This window comes from Netta rufina (genome assembly GCF_964035555.1).
Source record: "Netta rufina genome assembly, chromosome: 2".
Taxonomy (NCBI): domain Eukaryota; kingdom Metazoa; phylum Chordata; class Aves; order Anseriformes; family Anatidae; genus Netta; species Netta rufina.
This window is the reverse complement of record NC_140124.1, coordinates 21,393,833-21,408,357: the sequence shown is the minus strand read 5'-3', so window position 1 is coordinate 21,408,357 and position 14,525 is coordinate 21,393,833. Positions and strand designations below refer to the sequence as shown.

The following is a 14,525-nucleotide window of genomic DNA, read 5'->3' as shown; positions in this document are numbered from 1 at the left end:
TCTCTCTCAGTTGCAGTCCAACAGGAATGTATCTTTACATTAATATTTGATTGCCTGGCTATAATTTTTTTCTTGACAGTTTAATCTACATTGATGTACAACTTTTTCAGTATTTCTATTTTACCTTGTGGGGAGGGAAAATTGTCACAGGAATTGCCTTGTAGGTGGTTTGTCATGACCTCACAATTTTTCCTCTGCATGGGGGAATGATCAAACATTTGGCTAGTGTTATGACTAATATCTCTGATCTCTGTAATAGGCAAAATGAATGTATGACTTGGAGAGAAATGGTGAGCACCTGGGCTCCCTCATGCTGAAATAGTGTCTGGCTTTCATATTGGCCTAAATGGTGATTCTGGTTATTCCATCGGCTGCAAATTGTCAGTGTGTTGTATAAATCCAGAGTAAGCACAGCTTCAACGCATATGCTATGTCTTTATACAGAGAGTAAGTTTAGTGCAATTAGCAGGGAGGCAAATTGGTCAAACAGTGCACCTTAAAGTGTGAGCAGCTTTATTAAACATTGCAGAATAACTTTTTCTAACATAGAAGCAAACCTACTTATATGTTAAAGTGTTTTGTTGAATTGTTTTTCTTAAGCTGGATGGATGGCACCCCAGTGAATTATTTGGCATGGGCACCACATGAACCTAACTTTGCAAATAATGATGAAAACTGTGTAGTCATGTATAAGAATTTAGGTGAGTTCTGTGTCATTGTTCCTCAATTTCATTGTTTGTGTGTTTGTGTCATAACTTTTTTCTTCTGAGAGGTGAGAGGTACCCATTCTTTTTTTTTTTTTTTTTTTTTTTTCTTGTTCTTTCATGTAATACTGTAGTGGAAGACCATACTATTATACTATCATAAGACTTGTGTTCCTGTGTTTACCTGAAATCTAACATGAGGAAGCTCTAATAGAGGTCTGTGGTTATTATACAGCAGTTTTATATTTTTTATTAAAATTGGCCTAATATGCCACTACAAAATTGATATCTCTAGTACCTATTTCTACACTGCTTTCAACACCATAATTATAGTGTGTATGAAGTGGTGTATTTATCCTAGGTGCTGTTACAGAATGAAAATAAACTGTGAGACTTTGAGGATTTCATCTTGTCTCTCAACTTTTTTTAGAATGAATGAAATTGCTTTTGATTTAAACAATGCTGACTGTGGTGTCATACAGTTCTCCATTTATCTTACATTCAGGATTTTGGAATGATATAAACTGTGGTTATCCAAATCCCTACATATGTGAAAGGCACAACAGCTCCATAAACTCAACAGTTCCTCCAACAACATTTTCAACTCCAAGAGGATGTCGTCCAACTTGGCTTTCCTTTCAAAACAAGGTACCATAACAAATAAAGAGCATGTTGGATGTTTGGCAGAACAATAACTAGAAAGCAAAGGAATGATTTAATACTACTGTTTCTTATTAGAATAAAATATTGTTTGTTCCAGAGAGCTGGTTGTTGCCTACGCATTTTGCTTAATTTGCCCATCCACTACTTTGCTTTTTAACACTTCATTAGAAGTGGTATATAAGCATATTTAACTGTAATTTATGAAAATCATTCTCTAGCCGTCTCTTCAAACATTTTGATATGGTTTTCCTAAAGAAATTGGAGAGTTCTTGAAATATTGACACTTTGATCTTCTATTTTAACCAAGTCATAATGTTCTTTCAGTACTGAATGTATTTTGTCTTTCTTGACTTTAACACTGTGATATGTTTTGTAGAGTTAAATTAAAAAGGAACAACAAGAAACAGGCAGACTAATATCAGTCATGCAGAATTTACCAATATTAGTTGACCGTCTATAAAAAGTCAGTTTTGCTTGTTTTTATTTAGCAATTTCAGATCAAATCTATTATATGTCTTGTTTAGCAAAACATTTTCTTGAAATATTATTTTTTTATGTAGAAAATGGACCAGCACAAAAAGCTTGCTTTAAGTTGAATGTGTTTTTTTTCTAGATAAATCTGTTATTTTACTGCCTTTTCTCCATCCATCTTTGCTTGAAGCAGTGATTTTCAATCTGTAAGAGGTGTTGGAGTAAAGATAATATATGGAGAATTTGTTCATGTTTTAGTGTTACAAAATATTTGGATCTACAGAAGATGAACGTGTCACTTGGCATGCTGCACGAACAGCTTGTATGAATTTAGGAGGAAACCTGGCCACTATTTCTAATGAACAAGTGCAAGGTACTTTAATTAGTTCTGTAGCAACTAGATGAAATGGCATTTAATCTTTACAGGATGCCTGTTGTATTTGTATAAATATGGGCAGCAGTTGAATGATGTCTGCACATCTGATTTGGGTTCCAAAATATAAAATATTTAGAAATTTACAGTGAAATCTACACATGAATCTACAGAATTCTGATGTTGGCTTAGATATGCATGTATATTATCTTGGCAGCCAAAGTAATGCTTTGTCTGCCAGCTGGACCCAGCATGATCCTTTCCAAGTGATGTAGTTTCACTAGGTGGCATTAACTCGCTGCATGTCTTTCCATATTACCTCAAGAAGAAAACCTTTGGGATTAGAATTTACTGTGTCTGGGCAGTTTGGGGCAGAGGTTTGACTGCTCATACACCTACCCACAACTCACAGCACAGATGTTCTTCTTTTCACTATAGAAGCTGATTTGAGTGATCGGAAGAGCCACATCGGTGACTGGGGGAGATGAGCAGAGGGAAACTACCCCACGTTTCAGTAAACATGGCAAACATTCAAATTAAAAATTGGGAAAGATTTTGATAGATGGTAATAACACCTTCTTTTTAGCAATACTGTTTTTTACTTTTATACTGCAGTGACGAGAAACCGATGCTGCACACCACAAACTGTGAACTTAAAAGAGCATACTGAAAAATCAACTACTGTAAAATAAATCATTGTTGTAGTCTCAGCAATTAACAAGATTAAATTTAGATTACTAACATGACTTTAGCACTACTGACATTTTCCACATGTGAAGACATGAAGAATCAGATTTTCACTTTTCAAACATATTTAAATCCTTATTTGACATAACCTGCAGAAAAGCTTTCTCAGGTGGTTCATGCACAGGGATTGAATTCTAGATAAAAGAGAAATGACCAATAAAGCTGTTAGCACAATACTATTGTTATTACTGGCAAGATATAAAGGCTTCAATTCCTGTTACAATTTCTGGCAGACTGACAATATTAACATTTGGCAAAGAAATCTATAGGTCTTATTCCTGAAAAGGTAAGTAAGTTGCATTCATTTTAAAAGACTAAGGCCAGGTGAATGGTTGATAGAGCAGACAGTAATGTAAAGACGAGTGAGCTCTTAATGTTGACTAGCAATTGGCAAAAGCCGTGATATATTTATTTAGCACAGTGTTTGATATGCTGTGGTTTAGTGGGTTGATAAATGCCAGCTGACCTGGCCTGCTCTGTTTTTGAGCTAGCCACACTAAGATGCACAAGCACCTTCATGGACTGTGCAAAGCTGTGGTAATCGATTCACTTGTGATAAACAGTTCTGTTGAAACTCATTTTAAAGCATCTCTCTTGTGCATTCTGCTCCCTGTTATGGCAGTGTCAGCTGTTGCCCAGGTATTCCATTGTAAGGGGAAACACATTTGCTGTTACAGCTGCAGATGCACAAGTTTTTGGTGCTCAGTTGTGTTGTCTATATGATGCCACAGTGGCATAACCACACTGGTCAAATTATCAGAAATGTGTGGAATCTACATGGCTTTATATTTCTGTATCAGTTGTAGGACTGGGATTTAAAAAAGCATTGAGACATTTTAAAAAGCATTCCCGTCATGCTTTGGGGATTCATCCCTGTACCAGGTTAGACAAATAGCTGAAGTGTCTAGCACAAAGCAACAGCTTTATATGTGATTCCCTGTTTATTAAACTAAAAAGTCAATTCCTTTTCATCTTACGTGTTTGTGTCGTCAACAATAAATTGTTCTGTATTTCAGAAAAATACTTAATCTCTCAGCCTTACACCTGAGTTCGTTTACCATTCATTAAAAGTATTTTTTTTTCTTTCTCTCTCTCTCTTTTTTAAAACTTTAGCTTTCCTCACCTTTCATATGAAAGATTTTGCTACTGACACATGGATTGGATTAAATGATATAAATCATGAACTGAGGTTCCTCTGGACAGATGGAACAGGAGTTTACTTTACAAACTGGGCTAAAGGCTTTCCATCAGGACATATGGGTTTCTACTCATATGATGGCCAGGTAAATAGCAATCACAAAACAACTGCTGAAATTTGTTTTTAGATTTATTTGCTGGGATTTGAGATTTTACTGCTCGACTTATTGGTTTCTTGATTGCTATGTTTACTTACATATCTAAAGACTTTAATAACAGCACTGTCCTCACTGTTGTTTTTCTTTGTTAATTTTTTTCCTCCCAGAAACCTGGTATTTTTAAATTGTTATTTAAAGTGTTTTACATGGTGCCACATATCTCATTGATAAAATAGTTAACTACAATCCTTCTTATACATGTCACGCACAAATCCAAATAGAGTGAAGGGCTCTGAACTGTATTAGCTCTTGATGGGATCTGTAGAGTGCTCATACAAAGATTACTTTCAGATTTCAATTCTCTGTGTCCATGAAGGCTGCATAACACCTCTGTTTGTCCTGCCTTTTCTAATTAATACACTTTTGAAACAAGATGGTGGGATTCCTGCCTTGTGGCATTGCCCCCAAAATGCACTGAATGAGCGCATTCTCCTAGTCCCTTGACCATAGTTGTGCCTGAACTTTGAAGGTTTCTCAGTTGACATGCAGATTGCAAGAATCATTTACAGGAAAACCTTCCCTACTGTACATTCAAGCAAAATTTGTCATTCACATTTGCAGGAAGGATATGTTTCTGTAAAAAGCTAGCCATTCAGGCTTTAAGGAGGGGGGAAAAAAAAAAAAGAGCAAAACACTTCTGCTATTTGTCATGCAAACTGACCTGATAGGTCGTAGAGTCCTTCTCTTTAATCTTACATATTTATAACTTACAGCTGTGCTATGGAACTACAGCATGTTACAACACTAGCTATACATTTCTCTTGAATGGAACTCTTACCATAGAAGTCTTAGTTTTATGTACAAAGTCCTTTTCCTTTTTTTGGAAGCATCACCTCTGAGCTTATTATCCCTAATGGAGGAGGAAAATTTGGGACAATAAAAATAGAAAAGCAACTTTAAAATGTTACTTTTGGAAGGAGCAATATATTTTTATTTTTTATTTTTTGGTGAAAACTAGCAGGGTTTCTATGAAGTAATCTGTGAAAACTTGTAAAGCCCCTATTTTATAAATTTTAAATTTATTTTTACCTGACCTCAACAAAATAAGAAGTTGTCACAGTTAATACAAAGTTCTATGGAACTGTTCAGTTGGAAAGATTTAAGCCTTAATGTATTTTACTTGCAAGTCAAGTTTTTCTCTGTGCATCTCCTCCTGGGCAGCAAAAATCACTAAGAAAATAGAATAAAATAAGCATGAATGTTCCATTGCACAAAACCATTTGTAAACAAAAAACCTTCTGCATTAGTCACTCTTCATTCAAAATGTGCTAGCATAAATTCTAGCCGTCGAGTCCATGTAAGAGAAGCTGAAATGTACAGCACACTCTAAGGGTGGTATGCACAGATAAGTGGCTGACTTTGAGTACGAGCAGTTGTAATTTTGCTGTTTGTGTGCTATTACAACTTATAACAATAGGTTTAAATAAAGGACTGATATATCAGAAATCATTGCTTTTTTTTTCCTTTTTTTTTTTTTTTTTTTTTTTCCCTGGGGCAAAGGTAAACACTCTTTTCTTCAAAAATTCAATTCATTTCTCCTTGTTTGTGGCTTTCCTTCTCTCCATGTTGTATGCCCGGAGATGGGAGGATGCCAGAATTTCTTTGGTTTGCCTATTCACCCCAGTGTTGTGCAAGATAGAGCAACAGTAACAAATTTGAGAAGTACAAGAGGAACAGAAACTCCATGCCATTAAAAACATATACTATTCAATATTACAAGGATTGGAGAGTAAAACTACAGTATTATTTTTGTCTGAAGATGTAAAAGGGGGACAAAAGTTTCTTATTTGCATTTTCTAGTTATTTGTAACTGATTTTGTATCTTTTTGTCCCAAGGCTGATTGTGTTGTCATGAGAAACAATCCTGTTAAGGAAGCAGGGAAGTGGGCTGATGAGAGCTGTGATAACAACAGAGGATATATATGCCAAATTAATGCAGGTACTTACTTGTTTTTTCTTTTAAAATATAATCAAAGCTCATGAGTTTTCAGGCTTTTGCTTGGTTGTTAAGTGCTGTGTTTCAACATCATTTCACTCAATAAAAATACATCCACAAATTGTTTTTCAGGCAGGAACATAAGGGTCACATTTGTCAGACCAAAGGTCCAGTCTCAGCAGACTCTTCCCAGTAACTGCCATATTATTAACTTCCTGAGCTGGAATCTGTAGCTTCCTCTTTGTGTTTAGTATGACCCTTAAAATGACATATGTTGCATGATTTTGTCTGCCATTTTCTGAACATGTTGGCTTTCAGAAGCCATTCTTTTTCTGGAAAAGAATGAATTGTACACAATAGCATGAACAATCTGGAGTGTGAATGCTGCTCATCCATGTTGAATTTGATTTACTCTAATTTACCTCTAGAAATTAAATTAAAACCAGTGAAAACCTGGATTTAAATATCAGATTGATTTGTAAGGGCTGGTCTGTTATGGAGTTTTCCTTTTCTCTGGCAAAAAATGAAAAATCTGTCCAAAACAGCCAGTCTCCGCAAAACACTTTTATTGAAGAAAAAAATATTAAAGAAATCATGGCCTATGCTAATCCATTTCAGTAATACTGTGTTATACAGAATGCTCCTTTAGTCCATGTCACAGGTTGCTTTAATTAGCTCCTTTCCTTTCAACAGTTCTGTATTTGATTTTTATTACTGATGCTGGCTTAAAGAATAGCACATCCAACCCATGCTGGTCAGGGAATATGAAATCAAGAAAAGAGGCAGGTTGCTTTATCCTATTTGCAACTGCAGCCAAATCATAATCACCTTTAGAACAAATATCTCTCCTTTATTTTGCAGATGCTGAACTTCTCCTTTCTACAAATACAGATCCATCAAGCATTTTCCGTTATGGTAACAGTAGTTATTTGTTCATCCATACCAAAATGAAATGGGAGGATGCACGAAATAACTGCAGACGTGATCAGTTTGATCTTTCCAGTATCTTAGACCCCTACAGTCATTCGTTCCTGTGGCTAAAGATATTAAAGTATGGGGTGCCCATGTGGATTGGACTTAACAGTAATGTGGTAAGAACATCAAACTGGCTGAACGTGATGCTGCTCCTCTTATGGGCAACTTAGAAAATGCAAAATCTTATTATCTTGTTTTACTTTAGCTTGTTAGTTAGTCTTGGTCCTAAATATTTTTATGTATTGTCAGATTTACAGGTTGAGGTCTCCTCTTCCATTACTCCGATATATATAGAGTAGACATATTTTTCACGCTTGTTTTATGACATTAAACCCTGTGAACTTCCAAACAATACATTTTAGGCTGGAATTTGGAAATATTTCTTTATAGTGCAACGTTTGCTTTTTGAGATAAAATCCACAAATTTTAAGATGTACAGTGAGAATCACTTATTCTAAATAACAACATTTATTTTTCAGAAATAGTTAATTGTTTTAATTCATTTTATTTTACTTGTCTGCCCTGTCCTAGTTCTTTGATACACTAATACTTTCTGGATATTAAAATGCAGCACCTTTTCTGCTTGGCACAGGTTCTAGTCATGCATTCCCTCCATTTGGCTGCACACATGTAAGAAATACAAATTAGTGAACATAATACACTCCTTTTTAAATAAATAAAACATTCCCCAAACCTAATCAACTGAATGATTCCATTAAGTTCACAAGCTTAGGTGGGAGATAATTCAGTTTTTAAATGTCCTTTAAATTAAAAATTTTACATTTCTTGCAAAGTGGGGAAAACAAAAATTACTAATCAGAATTTCACTCCTAAAAATATTTATACGAAATGATTGCAACCAAATTAACAGTTTTGTTAAGTTCAAAATTAATTCAATGTCACTTCCTCTGCATTTCATTTTACTGAAAAGCATTTGTTGCTCTGCAGTATTTCTCAATGAGCAGCTGCTTGTCACAACATAAATTTAAAAGTCTAAGCAATTTGTATTTGTTATCGATTTCTAAATGAAAACTTCTGGCACAAGCATCTACATAGACATTTGACTAACAAAGAAATGGTTAATGCTTAGGGTTTAATCATTCCTGTTGTTTTTTTTTTTTTTTTTTTTTTTTTAGACTAATGGACGTTATGAATGGATTGATAACTGGAGAATGAAGTATACTAAATGGGCTGAAGGGGAGCCAAAGCAGAAAATAGGCTGTGTCTATCTAGACATTTCTGGAGCCTGGAAGACAGGATTCTGCAATGAAAGTTACTTCTCTGTTTGCAAAAAGAATGATGGTAAGAACTTGAATTGAACCATCGTAATTACAATGATGAACTGTTTAGAGTTCATTGTGCTGGGTGGTGCTAATATATATTTAGATGCCGTGTTTCATTTCAAGAACTAAATAGATGAAGTGATTAAAATTTAATTGGTTTGAATGGGGCTGCTTTAAAATGAAGGCCAACACTTACTAACAAAGCTAGATTTCCTGTTAATAGCCATCATTTTACATTATTAGTTATATAGTTCAATTTTATTCCAATATTGTGTAAACATGTAAAAACAGCAGTCTTCAAAAATCCAAATGTAATGAATGTGGTCACAATGGTATGGTGTTGAGGGAGGAACGGCTGAATGACCAAGACATAAACTTACAACAGTGTTTACTCATAGCAGCTTTCCAGGTTTTCCCTTTATAACTGAATAACAAATTATAGGTAGTACTGAAATTTTCAAGGACACTCCTTCAGGCCTCCTCTTCCGTTTTTGATCTGAAACTCACATTGCTCTCATATGATAATGCATTCTGCATTCCATGATGGTAGGTCCCAACCTGTATAATTAGTCATTTGATCATATGGCTCCTAATTCAGCAAAAAGTCAGCTGTGATTGTGGGTAAAGAGTAGAGCTCAACTTAAGAATGTGTCAAAAGATAATAGAAATATTACCTCCCCTCTCTCTCTTCTCCCCCCTACTCCTTTTTTCCTGCCTTTCTTTCTTCCTTACTTCCATCTGTCATTTTGACAGTTCAAGCTCCCACTGAGCCCCCTCAACTTCCAGGAAAGTGCCCTGAATCAGAAGGACACCAGTCATGGATCCCTTTTCGAGGTCATTGCTACTACATTGAATCTTCATCTACAAGAAACTGGGCCCAGGCATCTTTAGAATGTCTTCGTTTGGGTAAGTATCTTCAATCAAAATCACATCTTTCCGACATGCTTTTCCTCCTGTGGAAAGCTGAACATGGGGTGTGCATTTTGTGACTTTGAGGGTGGTCCAAGTGTTAGCCCACAGCATAGTTCAATGCAATTATTGCCTTAATTTTGAGGAAATGGAGCTACTGTCTACCTCTGGCACACACCGTCTTTCATGTACATGTATATGGCACCGGGCATTATAAGAAATGCATGGCCTGCAGTGAAGATCACTAAAATGGAAACTAGGTCCTTTTACCCTGCTAGGAGGTAGTCAAGCTCATGTGTAGCAATCACTAAAACTTGTTTTAACGACATTTTTTACATTTGCATTTCCAATCTGATTTGTCCCTTGATTATTGCAGTTTTATGCCACTGGAATGAAAAAGTTACAGCTGTCTAGGCTGGATAATGTATTAGTCAGCTAGGGCTGTTTCATTCTTGCAACTTCCTTCCCTGGAAAAGTGATGTAAGGTTCATTATGCCAGACTTCATATGTCAATAGTATTGATGTCTGTAGCACTGGTGGCTAAGTGACTTAGGTGTTTAGCCTCCTAGTAAAGTATGCAGAGACCTCGTTACTTCAGTCAGTGGAACTAACTACATATTATTCTTCACCTGAAGTATATTTTGACATTTGGTCAGATGAATTGTATACAAAACTCCACTGAATGGGTTGTGTATGTCTCTGCTGGCAATAAACCTACCAGTGAAATGCCTGTCAAAGTACAGACACTGGAGTTGGATAAGAAGAATCTCACTCTTTCTGCTGGTAGTCAAGTTCTTTCTTGGGTTCTCAGGAATTAGTACATTACTAGTTTTAGTTTGAGAAACTTTAGTATTTCTGAGGGAAGGCTAAGTTTTGGTATGGGTTCTTTAAATCTTATTATGTTCTCCACATCAAGATTTGCATAACATTTGGATGAAGATGTAGCCCTCCTTTGGACAATCTCTAACAGTTTTATGTCACTCTTATATTGTGGTGCCCAAAACTGCATGTAGTGCCTGAGGTGAGGCCACGCCAGGGCAGAGCAGAGCACGACAATCCCCTCCCTGCCCCAGCTAGCTACTCTGTGCTCAATGCACCTCAGGGTACCCTGGCCCTTTTGGCTGCCAGAAAACACTGCTGGCTCATGTTCAACTTGCCATCAACATGTCTTGGTGAGTTTCGTGCCTGGACACTTGGACTGATGCTGTCCTGCGACAGTGCTAGGAAGGACCAGAACAGGATGTCCTTTTCCTGAGTCCATAATTTGGGTTCTTCCCTTTCCATTGTGCCTCTTTGCCCCTCTGGGCTTGTGGGGAATGACCTTTGATGGGCTGATGGCTCCTTTGATGAGCCTGGAGTAGCCAAAGAAGCGTACTAATTGGGGTCCCTCCTCCTTGTCTCTCTGTACTCCTTTGTGGATGTGCAGAGGATCTTTTTACAACAAACATAACAGTAAACAAACATCTGAATCATTCAGCAAAAGAGGAACCACTAAAAAACCATGAAGACTGTAGTGAAAAAAAGAGGAACATTCCATGTTCTCCTGTATTCTGCTGTCCCTACTTGCACTCTGGGTTTTGTTTGCAGTTGGGCATTTTCTAGTTATATCTCGTGCATAGTAGAATTCTGAACCATAGTAGAATTTATCACTAGATCAGCTGTGATCCAAATTACTTCTACATTTTCACTCTCTGTAACTGTGCCTTCTTTACCTGAAGAAAAACACCTTTGAAAATTCAACAGCCCAATCAAAACAGTGGATTGTCAAACACAGCTGTTGCTATATACCTATTGACTGGATTTCAGTCTCACACAAGATAAGTGAAGATGCTCTTTACCCAGTATGCCACTCCATACAAAGTTGTGTAGCTCATTCTCTCTGCTGGCACACTGCAGGCTCCATGCTGTGACCTCTTGTCTGCTAGAGCATCAGACAGAATGAATCATTATAGCAGAATGCATAGTGTTGCATGTGGATGACTAACAAGGTATTACACTATCTGGACAACAGATGATCAAAATGATCTTTCTTTTTTTTTGATGGGTATAATAAGAATGTAGGAAAATAAACATGACCTGTTTGAAGAGTTACACTAATGATTTATGCTTCAGAAAGCCAGTAAGTGTGCTTGCTATATGTGATCTATACATAGGCACAGAAAATATGTAATCATCAATATGTAAAGTTATATTGCACGCAGACTAAAGGTATAGCTACTGTTTACTAAAAAGTTGTAATTTTGTTTAGAGACTTATATTTATAGTAAAACATCAGTAGAAGTTTATACTGGATAACATATTCGCCTGTTGTGTTGTTCCTTAAGTTGTTAGCTGCGTTGCTGTTTCCCGGTGAATGAGAAAACAGTGAACAGTGCTAGTGCAATGTTATGAAAATGGTAAGAAATACCTAAGTGACAGTACAAGCTTGGAATTTGGCACAGATAATCAGTAGTAAAAATAAGACTGACATCTCACAGGATAACAATAATGCATTCCAGTATGAAACTTACATCTCTAAGAGATTTTTCTCTTTGGGTGTTGCAGGTTCTTCTTTGGTATCAGTTGAAGACTCAGCTGAAGCCAGCTTTCTGACATACACCATTGAACCACTTGAAGGGAAAACATCAACTTTTTGGACAGGAATGTACAGAAATGTGGATGGTAATTTCTTTTCTTTTGACGTCTTTTTGTTTGGTGAATAATTGTTGCAAGCTGTTTGATGTGGATGTTTAAAATTTCATGTTACACTTCTTTAATAAATATCATGGGAAATTGGAAAATGTTGTCGGGTCATGAAACGAAACCAGTCAATTGCAACCAAGTAGTAACCAATAATGTATAACAGAAAGACCATGCTCAGAAAGCTCGTCTTGAAGCAAGAAAAGTACTTCACAACAAAGTAAAGTTCACAGGCACGTATAGCAGAGCATAAAGAGGACCATGTTGGAAGTTAAACTAAAGTCAAATGGTTCTCAAATGGAGAGACTCTAGGCTGATGCGTTTGTCACTCCAGTTTTAGAGAGAGAATAATGTTTCTAACATTACCTCCTATCTTTGGAATCACCATCCTGAATGACTAATCTCCCGTCTTTAGTTATGGCTGGCCCTCAGAACTTTGCTTTGAAGCTGGAATTGTTTTTGTCTTCAGAATTTTGTAGCGTAACTTTTTCTATTTTCTGCCTAACTGTCAGAAAATGAAGGAAAGAGACAGCAGACAGTAAGCTACTTTAATGAAATTACTCCTTATAAAAATAAATTTGCTTCTTACTGTTTATTTATTGATAAAAATAATACTCAGTTATATAGTTACTTCTGTCTAATTGATAGACCTAAAGGCTACTTCAGTTTTGTGCTACTCAGGCTAAGACTCCAGTTTAACAATGGCTGAGACAGGACTGCAGAATGGTTCACAGAATCACAGAATTGTAGGGGTTTGGAAGGGACCTCAAGAGATCATCGGGTCCAACCCCCAGTTCATAGTACTGCCTGTTTGCTTGTCTGAGTTTTGGAATTTTTTTTCCTACCATTGCCTGCTCAAATACTTCAATACACCACTTAAGGGGAAGAAAAATATTCAATTATATTACCTGAATCTTAGCCAGGAAACCGGAAAGTTGTCACCAGAGGATAAAAGAATTTGAATAATAATTTATAAGTTATAACACATCAAGAAAAGCTGAGATTTACTCATGTGGTTGATTGATACATAAAATAGTTTTGGAAAGTAGTTCTAGAGTAGGTGTAAAACAATGCAGTTCCTACAGCAATCATAAACATGAGAGCAGCTACAGCAGGTATATGCCATTGTATAGCTACATGGTATATAGTGACTGCATCTAAATTTAATGATTGTATCAAAATATCATACAGTGGAAAAAAGGCAGGTATTTAAAACTAAAACGAGTAAAAAATGAAGACTTATAAGAATAAAACAACTTTCATGCTGAAGCTAACCATTTGCTTATCTGAGTACAACTTAAAAGTCACGTGGGGCACATTTGTTTTAAATAAATAATGTTATTAAAAGATAGTAAAGGAAAAAAAAAGGAACAGGAAGGATGAAACAGAAAGTCCCAGCATACTTGAACAACAATGATCACAAGATTTTTAAAGCAGATCTTCAGAAATGAAAATTGTGTGTGCAAAGTCAGTGGGAAGAAGCAAAAACTGAAAACCAAATGGGAAAAATTAGACTTAAAAGGACTTTAGTGGGAGCTTTGAAAAGAGTTATATAAAATCTCCCTACATATTACTGAAATAAAGCACATTTTGGTGAAGATAAATTATGTGTTTATTTCAGGCGTTTCTATAAACTGAATAAAAAAATGTTGCTACACCAGTGCAATAAATTATGGGAACTTCATAACTTTGTAACTTTATTAGCCAGATTGGTCTGCAATTTCACCAAAATTGATGCTTTATCACTGGCATAATAAATCAAGGGCAACTATGATGTGTCAGGCCAAAAACCTAAATAGTCTAGTGGCCTGTCTCCAAGAGTGGCCACAAGATTTCTTAGGAAGGCAACAAATGCAGAACAGGTGGCAAAGATGGAAATAAATACTATCTTGTTTCTTTCCATATTCAATGTTTCCCATTTAGGAGAATGGCTGTGGCTAGACAACACTGCAGTGAATTTTGTCAACTGGAATGTAGGAGAACCTTCCCCTCAACAAAATGAGCACTGTGTCGAAATGTATGCTAACTCTGGGTACTGGAATAATAACTATTGCTCTTCCTACAAAGGCTATATTTGTAAAAAGCCAAAAAGTAAGTGCTACATTTATAATTTTGTTTGATGTTTTGAGTATTTTTGTGTGCTAGTAGATGGCTTTTACAAACAGTGAACTTCAGCTGGGTGTTTTGTGTTTTTACAAATGCCAAAGGAAGTACATTTGCATACCAACAGAAAGAAAGACTAACTCTTGCCAGAAAGAATTGCAGACTAGTGTTCAGATTCCTCAGAATTGTTTTGAAAAGCCTGTTTTCCATTATTAACTCTTTCTAGTGTAGACATTTTACAAGATTGCCTGTCCTGTATTGATAATTGTTCAGTAATCACATTGTTAATACTGTGCTTTGCACAAATTAGTGCCATCTCTTTGAAAA

The 14,525-nt window shown here is 36.1% G+C and overlaps 1 protein-coding gene across 1 annotated transcript in view; it reads left to right on the top strand.

Moving 5' to 3' along the window:
- The window catches only part of LOC311206610 (macrophage mannose receptor 1-like), a gene marked incomplete at both ends in the record, with an annotated part of 59,352 nt that overhangs the window by 41,697 nt on the left and 3,130 nt on the right, over nucleotides 1-14,525 (top strand). The window contains 10 exons of the mRNA XM_084282062.1: nucleotides 601-701; nucleotides 1,210-1,352; nucleotides 2,097-2,211; nucleotides 4,072-4,241; nucleotides 6,150-6,252; nucleotides 7,111-7,340; nucleotides 8,361-8,526; nucleotides 9,261-9,413; nucleotides 11,961-12,077; nucleotides 14,019-14,186. Of these exons, the coding sequence (XP_084138188.1) occupies nucleotides 601-701; nucleotides 1,210-1,352; nucleotides 2,097-2,211; nucleotides 4,072-4,241; nucleotides 6,150-6,252; nucleotides 7,111-7,340; nucleotides 8,361-8,526; nucleotides 9,261-9,413; nucleotides 11,961-12,077; nucleotides 14,019-14,186 (1,466 nt within the window). The remainder of the gene's footprint in view (nucleotides 1-600; nucleotides 702-1,209; nucleotides 1,353-2,096; nucleotides 2,212-4,071; nucleotides 4,242-6,149; nucleotides 6,253-7,110; nucleotides 7,341-8,360; nucleotides 8,527-9,260; nucleotides 9,414-11,960; nucleotides 12,078-14,018; nucleotides 14,187-14,525) is intronic.